Here is a 12,901-nt window from a genome sequence, read left to right on the forward strand (position 1 = left end):
TGGCCTGGTCGCTCTTTGTTAACTTTCCCAGGACTTTTGTTGGGATTCTTTTATTGATTAAACTTCCACCTTTTTTGCATGGATTTCTTCCTCCCGAGCCATTCTTGAATTCAACATATTTTTTTCTCAACTTCCCTGCAGTGCCAGATAGCCACACTAAAATTCCCCATTCAAGTAGAATTAATACCAATAATGCAACAATGCTATTATCTACATTTATGTCAAGTGAGCAAGTGCCTGATGTGACACATTTGACAACCTTGAACTGTGTATTTCTAAGGTTTAGTACACATGAGAACAAACATGGTGCAATCTATTCATTTAGGTTAACATTAGGATGTCTGCTTAAAGCTTTGTCATCAAACACCATTACTGTATGTTCAGCTCACAACTTAAAGCTTTACAATACGGTATTTTCAGCTATCTTGTTTCCACAGTCATTGCTTTGCAACCCCTGAGAGTCAAAGCCACGTCTACAAAAGCCCTGCGACTCAAGTGAGCAACAAAGTTCTATTATCTAAACTGTGTCCCTCCTGAGAAAAGAACAGGTGGAAAAAGAACGTTTTGCCAAGATAATATTCTACGTTACCTTTTTTTATCAGTGAAAACGGGTGAAAATCATTATTTAGGCAGGATAATTGTATTGCCCCTCAGGGCTTCCGTACAAGCTGATAAGTGGAATTGATTATTTTAAAGACTCATTTACAACAAACACATCATATATGAACTGATGTTATGCACTACTGTAGTCTTTAACATTTTACTGCATGATTTTAAAACATACTCGGGCATATGGCTTAGCATGAAGCATCAACTACTTCAAACGGACTGCACCGCACTGTGTCTGTATTCTGGGATTGACTCGTCGTTTCCTTTGAAAACATGTCAAAATAAGTTATATTAAAACAGGCCCATGCAAACATTCTTCAGGAGGTGTTGAGAAAATCTTTGACACGGGTAATACTGAACTGATCCAGAGACATGTGGTGCCTGGTCGGGTGTGCTGGGTTGGAGTCAACAAGCACGGAGCTAAACTGACACCTGGTGGATGTTTGTTGCTACTCCTGTATGTTGCGTTTGAATCAGCAATGCACAGCCCTTACCTTACAACACCTCACTTAGCTTTTCAAAATTAACAGGTCTAATATTTTGTGTTCAGAAAATAATGTTAAAAGATACTTTGAAATGTCCTCGGCAGGCAGCACAGGTGTAATCAATAACACTAACGAGGCTGCACCAGCAGCTCACTGACACACAGAGCCATCGTTAGCATGGTTCCTGTGCTTCTCCTGCTACGACGAAACATTAATGTTATTAGTTACACCTGCGTCTTTCTTGCAAGGTCATACTGCTGCACATTACTAATTATATACACCACAGTATGTGCGACATACTGATTGTCATCGTGTACTCTTTTAGCAGTAAATATACAAAATAATCCACATACTTAATATTTTTACTGCAAATGATACAATTTGTGCAAAGTGGGATGGCAGTCAAACTGGAACTTTGGTGACTGACAATTACTAGTGATGGGCAAATTAAGCTTTTGTGAAGCACTGAACCACTTCAGCCAATTGTTTTGAAAATGGGTTCATTACTCAAAGCTTCAGGTACAGTGACCTCTACTGGCGAAGTGCAAGGCTGCAGTGGATTTAAAGTATCTTTGCCCCTTTATTAGTCCCACAACGGGGAAATGTATCTTGTCACAGCAAAAGAACATATGAAGTAAAAAGGCAGTAAACAATAATTAAATAGGATAAAAAATAATATAAGTACCAAGTGGTTGATAGAAAATAAAGTGAGTATTGCACATGGCAGTGATGATTACACAGCAGTGGTGGAATAGTCTGTTCTTGGTGTGGTGGTCTACCTATCTATCTCTCCATGTTTGTATGTTCCGCTCTGCAGAGAGCTGCTTGTTGGGCCAAATTCCGCCGAAGAGAGTTAACTTTATCCAAACTCACTCGTCCTTTCAGCTCGTGCAGTTTGACATGTTTCGAGGTGTAATGATGCTCAAGATTATTTTTCATCTCCGCAAGTACGTCCACACAAACTGGACACACTGGCCTTTTACTTCCACAAAGAAATCATTGTTCGTCCAATTTCTACTGGAAAGTGCGACATTCCGCATCCACCTTTCTCTGTTTCACACTTGCTGCGTTCGCTGATGTCAATGACAGTCTCGTTTAAAATTGAAGTTTTTTGACATGACGTGACCACGTGATGACACGTTCCTCTCGTGTTGTGTTCAAGGACCCTGACCTTGGCCAGGAAAAACAGTCAGTCGCCCGTTTAAAATATATCCGTTTTTTTGCTAGTGTTTTTTTTGCTAGTGGATTTTTTTTGCTAGTGGATTTTTTTTGCGTGCGTTTTACGAATTACCTCGAGGGCCGGATCAAATGGTCTCGCGGGCCGTATACGGCCCGGAGGCCGGAGGTTCCCCACCCCTGGTCTAGTGGTACGCCTTCCAAACAAAACACTAGAAGGTCGGGATATCAATACCAGGCTGCCACCATTGTACCCCTGAGCAAGGTACTTAACCCTGAGTTGCTCCAGGGAGACTGTCCCTGTAGTTAGTTCAATGTAAGTCGCTCTGGATAAGAGTGTCTGACCTGTAATGTAATGTAATGCTGGCATGCATACAAATTGTTTCGCTAGTTGGCTGGCTGCATAATGATCCAATACAAACGCAATAGCAACAACGCATACTACGACAACAACTCACACATTTTTTGTTATAAAGTGTTGAGGCGCTCAAATTCAAAACTGTCTCAACCTGTCAGAATCGAAACGAGGCAGTGCCAGTGAATCACCTGATTGGACCGTGAACCAGTCTGGTGATTCATTCAGGCAATGAAGTAGTTACTGCTTCGGACGTCATATGTCACGTGATTTGAAGCAGTGGTTCTATGGAATTGTAGTTCTGGGTTTAAAGAACATATTGAAGCTTCAGTATCGCACTGCCATCACTAACAATTACATTTCACAAAGAGGCAACAAGTGTCTTTTGTAAGATTTTATACCATTTGTTTTCTGAAGCTCTTTCACCTCTTACCACAATTAATTTAGTTTTTTTCCTGAGATGTAACCAGCTCCTCCATTTAAATAGTGCATTGTTGGAGATTATTGTCTGTCGACACACTTGTTCCGTATGTATGTCTGGTTTGAGTATACTTTTATTTTGTCCCTTTTCCAAAGTGAATGCAGCGTATAGTGTTTTTACAGGAGTAGGAAACACAGAAAGCTTCAGTTTACATTAGTAACAAGCTTTTAGAAAGTTAGACTGACAAATTGATGCATTCTCCCCCCTTCCGAAGTCTGAAAAGGCAAAAATTGATGCAAAACATACTCACGTTGAAAGACTGTCGCTAACATTGGTTGATGCTGGACAGTATTTACCTTGAATCTTTTAAACGAGTTAATCAAACGCGTTTTAATGATGATTGCAATTTGAAACAGTAATACTAACCGTCTGGAATTTTACCATGGTTTATCGTGAAACCGCTAACCGTTACATCCCTATGCACTACATACTCCAAACTTGCTTGGAATTTGTGTGTTAAATGGATTTGGGATACTTTCTTTTTCTTTTTTTTTATCTCTTCTACTAAACAACAGCTGTGAAAGGACAGAGCTACATTCTACCAATAGGCACTCAGTCAAAAGCCAATGTCCCGTTGATGTTAAAGAAGTTTCACATCTGCTCGGGCATCTCTTTCATTCAGCAGAACGGAAGGAATAGTGAATGAATGGTAAAACAACACACATGAGGAAATACACTTGCCTTCCAGCACTGGGAGATACCTTGTGGCCTGGGTGACTAAGAATCTCCATGAGATGCTGTGTAAGAAATCACATCATTGTCCAGGAAAATATTTCTTCGTCATAGTCAGCCCACATACATACTGCTCCTTTTATACAGCATCACTTTTTAAATCAGTGGTGCATTCAGTGTGGTGTTTCGTGGTGCGGAACAAGCAAGAGATACTGTGTGAAGTTCAAAATGGAGAGCCAAAAGTTCAGTCTGTGAAACCAGTACCAAACTTATCAGCTGACCCATAAAAAGATATGAAAACGGTCTTCAGTCAGACTCTCTGCTTTGACATTTTCCCCCATATTTTGGCAGGGAAAGTTTACCGAGGATAGAGGAACGTCTGGAGTAGGTTACAGACAGATAAGATGCATGGCTGAATTTCTATTCTGCATAGATGGCCCTTTTAACAAATGTAATATTCAACACAGAAGTCATTTATGTGCACTTCCAAACACTGCCACAAATGTAGGTCATGTCAGGCTAAGTGAGCAGCATGGGGTAATTGTAAATGAAGTCTGGCAACATTATGATACTCAGTGAAGTATTGTTTCTTTCAGAATAACATTGTTGGTGGTTCTAGTTTCTATAAGCTGTAAACAATGAACAAACGTTTGCTCTTTCAGAGATGTAAAGCCTGAACTAACACATTCATGCCAAATGTAAAAAATAATTAGGCATTTACACTCCGTTTTTACAAATTGAGGTAAAAATAAAACATTAAAATGTGTTTTACTCACTACAGCGGTGGGAGCAGCAGCCACCACGCAGTACAGGATGAGCGGGGGGATGAAGCTGGACTCCTCTGTGCCAGGGTACGGCTTCATCAGCTCGGCGTCGTTGCAGAAGAAACCCTGCATGTGCACGCTGAAAAGGTCCGTGCACTCCATGTAGTAGGCCAACAACACCGTGGCGGACATGATGACGAGCTGGAAGAAAAACATGTCGGAGCGAGACAGAGCGACAGAGTAGAGAAAGTTGAAAAAGAGGAGGAGAAGAAGAAAAACAAGAAGGGGGAAAGGAGGACTTGTTAGTTGTATATCCAGTGCACTGAAGTCTTTTTTCCTTAACTCAGTTTCAAGTGGTTAAAAAGTCTATTTTCCTTTTTAAATTAGTTGTTTTGCAGCTGATTCCCTGAACATCACTCTGCTCCTCTCTCAGCTGTGACGTGCCTAACAGGTTCTTAATAAAAAACAAGTGCATAAATCCTCAAAAAACATAATTTTTCCCTCTCTCTCTCTCTCTCTCTCTCACTCTCTCTCTCTCTCTCTCTCTCTCTCTCTCTCGCTCTCTCTCCATCACATGCTAACTCCCTGTGTACCACCAGCACAACCATCACTTACCACCTCCTCTCCTCCCTCACCCCCTCATCCTTTTATCCCTCTAACATCATCTTTTGTCTCTGGCCTCTTTTCGCTCTCTTTCCAGAATCGGCTGCAGGCAATTTTTTTTCTTTTTCTATATATGGTATCCTTAGTCACTGCTAACGAAGCAACACTGCGATATCGAATGCAAGACGTTGCACGGCGAGGCTTTTTAATGTGGTTGCTGAAAACACTCCACAATCCTGTCATTCATTCACCAATGTGACGATTCTGCTGCTAATCTATCCAACCTGCTGGCACCGTGCTGGGGTTTATATATAGCAAAGGAAAGTGATGAGGTGTTTGTCTATATTTTAAAGCTGCCAAACAGAAGAAAACACCGGAACTGCAAGGAGTCCAAGTCAGGAAATGGTACTGACAGTAAGTGTAGACATTAGTCATGTAAAGGTAGCATTATAGTACTAAGAGCTCCTCATGATCACAGTGAAAATCTAAAAAAGGAAAAAAACACATAATAACATGCTCTATTGATCCCATATGAATCAATAAAGTATCTGATTATAACAAATAGACGGCTGAACAGGTTACATGCAGTCATGTCGGGTCATCCTTTTTTCATTTTGTCACATGTTTTTTATCACAGAAGTGGTTTTATGAATGGAATCCTGATTCTTAAAACCTGGTTAAGCCAGCTATTTGTAATACGTCTCCCCAACACCAGGTGTCACTATGCTACCGCAGAAGGATGAGTATTGCTCCAAAAGGAGGACGACACTAAATTGCAGGGTTGTGTTGTGTACAATAAAATAACTATATTCCATAATCTGTTGGGACAATGTCAATTATTCAACATCTTCAGCCAACTAGAACAGAGATTGTTAGTGAAAACACTTCATGCTGTTGAGCTTCATATAAATGCACACATTTCATTGAGCTTATCTTACAAGGAGCCAAGACGTAACAGTGCACTTTATGAATTTTAGGGTAAGAGAGTAAAGTAAAAACAAATATTGGACATTTGTGTTGAGGACAAAGTAACAATAGCATCAGTTATTTCACTAATGAGGTTGCTGTGAACTAACTGATATGATCCTTCACAAGCTCCATCTCAGACTGTGTTGGAGTAGAGACCAGGGCGAAGGGCACGCAGTTTTACTGTGTTACAGTAACACATGTTGGCAGGGTACCTCTCACCGCCTAAAACTTTGTCTATCCTGTTTCGAAACCGGTCTTTAATTGTGAAGTTATCAAGTAAATCAAATCCAACTTTTGAGGAAAGCTTCCTTTTTTTCTTTAAACTGATGCATTGTTGATGCGCCAAACCTGTCATTACACAAAAAAGTACATCAGCATACATGTTAGCCAGTGATCCTGGGTAACATGTATGGATAAGATGCCACAGATATCATGTTCTGCAGTAGGTATTATTGAGTTAAGAAATATCAATTACCTCACTTAATGTTAAGCAACCATTATGTCAGAGTTGCTGTGGGTTTGGGGATATCAGCTTACATGCATATTATAGTCAAAACAAATAAATCAGATCAGCCATCAATCACAGGTGTATCCTGTAGACTCGAGCCAGTGTGCTTGTTGTATCATAGTTGTTATTTATGGGCCAAGCGTAAGTGGATAGTTGTTGGCTTTGTTCTACCGAGCCTCAAGCTTTGGTAAAAAGCCATTACATTTGAGGCTAGTATATATTTGTTGCTGTATGCTACCCAACACATCCTCATACCTAAACGAAAGAATATATGATATGACCCTTCTATTAACAATGTGAAAGGATCGTGTCGCATAGTGACAGCTTTTAAGACATGAGCGCTTTATTTAACGTTGTGAAACTGAACTACTTGGCTTGGGTTTGGTTTGGGTTAAAATAAGGTCACTTATTACGTGACGTGGTTACGTACTAATGTAGATACGTGCATACTAACGTAATAACGTTAACCTTAAAATAACTTGTGTTCACTTACGGTTTCACATATTTGACCCAACCACACCCACCGACCACCTCCGTGCGCAGACTTGTGTCTATATTAAAGCACCTGACTTCCCCTCTTTGCTCCCATCATAACAAACACAACCACTTGAGGGCGCCACCATACAAACAACAAAAATGGAAATATGGGGTTTAATAAACTGCTTGCACAGAAGACCTGTACAGCTATTTCTTTCTGTGAGGATGGCTTGATGCTACAATATACAGTGACCTATATATAACACCTCAAATACATAGATTTTGCAGCAGCATATATTAAACACATCATGGCTTTCCTTAGTCAGATACTACATTACAAGTAAAACACACTAGAGCCGTTTTACTGAATGTAAACAATATATGCTGTGTGTGTGTGTGTGTAAACAATATATGCTGTGTGTGTATATATATATATATATATATATATATATATATATATGCTGTCCAATCAAATCAGTTGGCCGGAAATAAGAAAGTAACTGTTGTTTAATGCAGAACAATTGTATCCACTGTAAAGTATGGAGGGTGTGTGAACCAGACCACACAATATGGTCGGTGGAGTTCAGAAAGGGATTGGCAAGAAGGGGCCTGTGTTTACAGAGGAGAGGAGAGTTGGCAGATCTAGTCTTGTGACAGATGGCCATGTGGAGATGTCCAGGTGTGTGTGTGTGAGTGTGTGTGTGTGTGTTATCGGTTTCTGTGCCAACTTTTTCATTAACACTAAGCTAGTTAGCGATATTTTTTAGCTTTCTCCTGTTATTACAAAGGAGCCCTGCCGTGGAGAACATTTTTACACAGTTCACCTCCATTAACAACTACTGGTTTGAGGAACGCTAATATTGTGGCACCATGCTTTGCCACATCATGGTTAAACTTTGAATTTAATTTAAGTTTTATATTGGCAATATATAAAAATATAAATATAAGACATATATAAAAAAGATAATATAGCCTGTGCAAGGCCTCACAATGAGTCTTACTCATAACTAAAGGCAAACAGCAAAGTGAAAATACTCATATGAACAATAGTTTTCCGTTATTTTTAAATTGTACAAAACGTCCTCTTATTGACAAGCTGCTTCTTCCCCATCTGTGCCCAAAAACTATATTTAGTATGATAAGGAAAGAATCCACAACACTTGTTCTGATTGGTTTAAAGTATTGAAATATGGTACAAACATACTTTGTGCAAGTACTTTGACATTTTTAGATCACATGCAAAATCCTTCTTTTATCAATAGTCAACTTTTTCACATTGTGTTTATTACAAGTCTTTTTTTCGTATCATATTATATTTAGTCTTTGAGCAGATGGGCTTTCTGTTTGTTTGTTTTACTAAAATATAATTAAATATACAGGAATAAACATTAATTAATAAATATAGTAAGGTAAGAAGCACTCACTTATCAGCCTTTCAGGCACAAACGGGTTAAAGCAGCTCGTCAGCATCCAAATGAGACAGACAGATTTGGTATAATTTCATGATTTTCATGTTTATCCACAAACACGTTCCAGCAGGATAATCGGCTAAAACATTATTCATAGGCCTCCTCTGAAAATATGTAAATTCCTGCGCTTGCAGATATTGCCATGTAATACCTTGTGGGATCACAGGCACAAGGATGTCTGGTTTACAAGGAAATACCTGAAAAGAGCTTGGACGGATTAATGAGAGGGCTGCATACCAGAGTACACTTGTTAAACTTAGTAATTATTACTATGATTTAATTTACTTTGACCTTCACCTTATTTGCATTTTATTTTATTTTAATATCAAAGCTTGCCTCAAGCTCAATCTCAACAGCGAATGCGAATTGAGCAGCGTGAAGAGTTCAGGTTGCTGCTACGAAGCATTGAGCTGGTTGGAAACTTCCACGTGTCCTTAATAAAGCATTTCTTCTCTCCTGCATTCAAGACCTCCATAAACTCACATGTCCCTCTATCACTCATCCCAACTCCTTCTGCGTCTCCACATTATAAATCAGAAGAAGCGGTAAACAAGCAGTGAGCCATTAGACGTGATGAGAGTCATCGGGTGGTGGCAAATTACCAAAACAGGCCACGAGAGACGAGCAATTTCATCTTGTTCAGCCTGATCTTTCTCCTCTCGTCTTATCGGCTCCGTCAGGCTCACACTTACTTCATAATTCAATTATTTTACTTAACTAGAATGTTGAGGTGCTTGTGCTTTGCTTGAGTTTTTCCATTTGTGTTCTGCTTTATACTTCTGCTCCACTGCATGTTGTAGGAACATATTGTACTTTTCACTGCAATATTATTATTTTTGACTGTTACTTACTACTTACTTTGCATATTCCGATTATTAATACAACGTATTCATTATATTATACAATAACTTGTTGATGTATTATTATGGATCAAGCTACCTGGCAGTATATTATGTAGTTAACATTTACCAGCTCTAACATAAGTGATGCGAACACATTAATAATTATGATACAATAATACATATTCTGAAATGAGTCAATCTGCATAATGAGTACTTTTACTGTTAGTATACCAAATTCAAATTATTTGACTTAAGTAAAAGTATATAGTGTCTTTATTAGCAATAAATGAAAACATAATATTATTACATGGCTTTGTGGAATACTCTATTCTGATTGGTCAATCACAGCATTCTACGTCTGTTATTTCTTTATAGCAGACCTCCGCTATGAATAAAAGACTATGAATGCGGTTCCATCTCCGAACACAGTAAGCGGACTATTTGTTCCAGCGGAGGCAATAAAATTATATTTTTTATCAATATATTGTGTCAAATCTTCTGATTTCTTTAGTAAGGAGCTTTGGAATAAGTGCGTCGGGGTCCTGCTCACCCTGTCGGGGTTCATTTTTAATTATGACCCGCTCGCTGTACATGATCACTTACATATTATATTCCATAGATCCCCCTAAATCCTACACACTGATCCTTTACTTAAGTAAAATTAGTGTTTGTTCCTCTACTAGCAGTGGCAAAAACGACTGACACTAAGAACACACAAAAGAAGAGTAGTGGTGCCGTGTAATCCCTGGAGGCTGGGGGCCTTTGTGACATTTTTATGAGCAGGCTTTTCTGTGACAGTTCTACACCTGGACAAATGTCCATTTCTCTGTAAAGCATAACTTGTGGCTTCATTATATTCCCTCCCAAGCCGGTGTCATGCTGTATTAGCTGTGTGAAGGGCAGACTGACAAGACTGGCTGTCGTAAAATGGTTATACAAAGTTACTGCAGCATGCCATTATCCTTCTCCCTTGGAGGGTACAATTCACCTCTCTATTCAGGCAGGGCATTTTGGTAGAGATCTACCTCTGCGGAGTTTTAACACGCTACATTTCTCAGTGACTTCTGGGTAAGTATATCACTTCAGAGGAGTGGAGGAAAATGTCCTACTACCACCAAATATATAAATCAACTACTTTATAGGCCTCGAACAAAGCAAAACCTCAACCTTGAATCTGTTTTGAATCATTATATTTCAAATTAAAACCGGATCAAACGCCTGCCTGAATTGTCGCTCGTACACTCAGAGAGTTATCACTCGATGCTGCGGTCGCCCTCAGCTCTATGGAGATTTACAGTATAGTTGTTGCAAGTTGCTTTGCTCACTAACATCACATTCTCCACCCTCAGCAGACCTTGGGATTCAGCCACGGGATTTTAGCGTTTTTAAGCTCATATAAAACCCAGTCTATGCTTGCCAACACCAAATGTGTGTGGATGTGTAGGCTAAATACTGTTCCAACTGTTTGCTAACATGTTCCCCATATCAACTTTGTAGGTGGCCTTGTGCCACTTTGTGTATTTAAGTTGTTGCGCTGCACAAAAGGTTGCTGTTACTAGCATCACTTGGTCTGGTAGGACCAATAGCCTCTGGTGGCTAATGTTAGCTAATATTAGCAAAGCATAGTTATTGCTGTATAACTAACATTATTGAGTCCAAAAGTAAAAGTAACATATCCTCGCTGGTGGTTATAAATTCTCATCACATGACTTGAGTTACTGTACGTTTTGCTTTTCTGGCAGATTTAAAACCACTTTGCGATATTACTTTGGTATATGTTTGTAATTACTTTCGACACAGCCAGTTTCATCAGTACCCATCCCTCCCTCTCTTCACTTCTTCATCTCCTTCACTCCAAAATCTTTTAACTGTCAGTCCCGCCGCCCATCTCCTTTCCTCACACCCTGAAAACAACCAGGGAAACGTTATATAAATCCAACACCAAGTCCTAGTTTTTCATGTCACTGTCATGTTGCGTTAGCAGACTGCAAAGAAAAAGACTGACAGAAATGGGCATCTTAGTCTGGCTCGCCCGGATTTAGACCGTGATCCTACACTTCTGTTGTCAAACTTGTCTTTACGTGGCACAGAAGACAGCTACTAGTTTCAGGGTTTTTTTTTTTTTTTTTTTTTTAAACCTGGGATATAATGATACATAGTCTGCTGTTAAATGTGACGCCGGGCCCCGAATCAAGACAAAAATAATGTGTCTTTTCAGGATCCAGGATCCAGGATTATTAATGTTAAATACAGCTCATTGTGCCGTTTGGGGTATGTATATTGAGGGTCAGACGTTTAAAGCTTGTGTGTCTGTGTTTCAGGGTGAGATGTAACACATTCTGCCCAACGTGTAGTCTATTTATATTTTGTGCATCTCATTCAATCTACTTTTCATTTCCTATAAAGTATTGAATATAACCAGTTCTAAAGACTTTAATATTATAATCTAATGAGGATAATATCTGTTTCTCGCCACATTATTTTCCAAACTTGCCAAACTAGTAGAAATCCTAAACTAGCTCATAAAATCTCCTCCTGCTGCCTCAATAGATCTGAGGATAATCACTTGCAGATTGTGGCCACACATTCTATAAAACACGCAGTGCAAATGTGCAGCGTAAATCAATCTGGCCCAGTCTTGAAAGAAGTAACAGTAATTTTGTTGTTCTAAAGTGGGTCAAATGGTATATTCAGGCATACAGCTGTTACTCTTTGTCCTGTGGGACATACTGTAAGGACACACATATTCTAACCAGTTGGATATTGCTCTCTAGTGGCGTTGCCATGTGTGTGTGTGTGTGTGTGTGTGTGTGTGTGTGTGTGTGTGTGTGTGTGTGTGTGTGTGTGTGTGTCTCTCAGGAGTTGCTCCCTGCCAGAGTGATCACCTGCAAACAAGCCTGTGCTCGTGCCATTTGTTCAAGCCTTGTCTCTGCGTCCTTGTTAGTGACGTGCTGCCCTGTGCTGCCTGCCTGACCTTTGGATTTTTTTTTACCTCGGCCCGTCCACTGTCTTTGCTTCCGCCTGGTCCATCGTTTGCAACAGTCAGATTAGGAACAGACATGAAAACAAGACCAGACACCATGTTGCGATTGGATCACACCAGCCGGGGCGCAAAGCGGGAGGGCCTATGGCTTCTTGCCTTCCGCTCTACTTTCGGCACACTTGCTCGGGCCGCACCTATTTTCGAACTCTGCCTTCATATGGATGTCAACTACATATCTATAAAGCATAAAGTGTGGGTCCTTTGCTGGGACCACGGCCATTTTCGTACTAGACCTTCATGTTGATCTCAGCTGGACATCAGTAAAGTTGTGTGACTGCATCTTGAACAGTTGCGATGCTGTCGTGTTGACAAAACCTGTCCACAGACAGACACTGAAATATAAACACCCGGCAAAGTACTTGAAACGGCTTCAGTTGCAGCTCCTGCTACAGTAAGTGTCTCTAACAGTAGATTGTGCCGTGATGACACACACACACAAACTCACAAG

The 12,901-nt window shown here is 39.9% G+C and overlaps 1 protein-coding gene across 2 annotated transcripts in view; it reads right to left on the bottom strand.

Moving 5' to 3' along the window:
• plppr1 (phospholipid phosphatase related 1) overlaps window positions 1–12,901 on the bottom strand; it is a 51,758-nt gene that overhangs the window by 17,492 nt on the left and 21,365 nt on the right. For both annotated transcript variants that reach the window (XM_029445123.1, XM_029445124.1), the window contains exon 3: window positions 4,555–4,743. In XM_029445123.1, coding sequence (XP_029300983.1) covers window positions 4,555–4,743 — 189 coding nt within the window. The remainder of the gene's footprint in view (window positions 1–4,554; window positions 4,744–12,901) is intronic.

Source organism: Cottoperca gobio, chromosome 12, assembly GCF_900634415.1.
Source record: "Cottoperca gobio chromosome 12, fCotGob3.1, whole genome shotgun sequence".
NCBI lineage: Eukaryota > Metazoa > Chordata > Actinopteri > Perciformes > Bovichtidae > Cottoperca > Cottoperca gobio.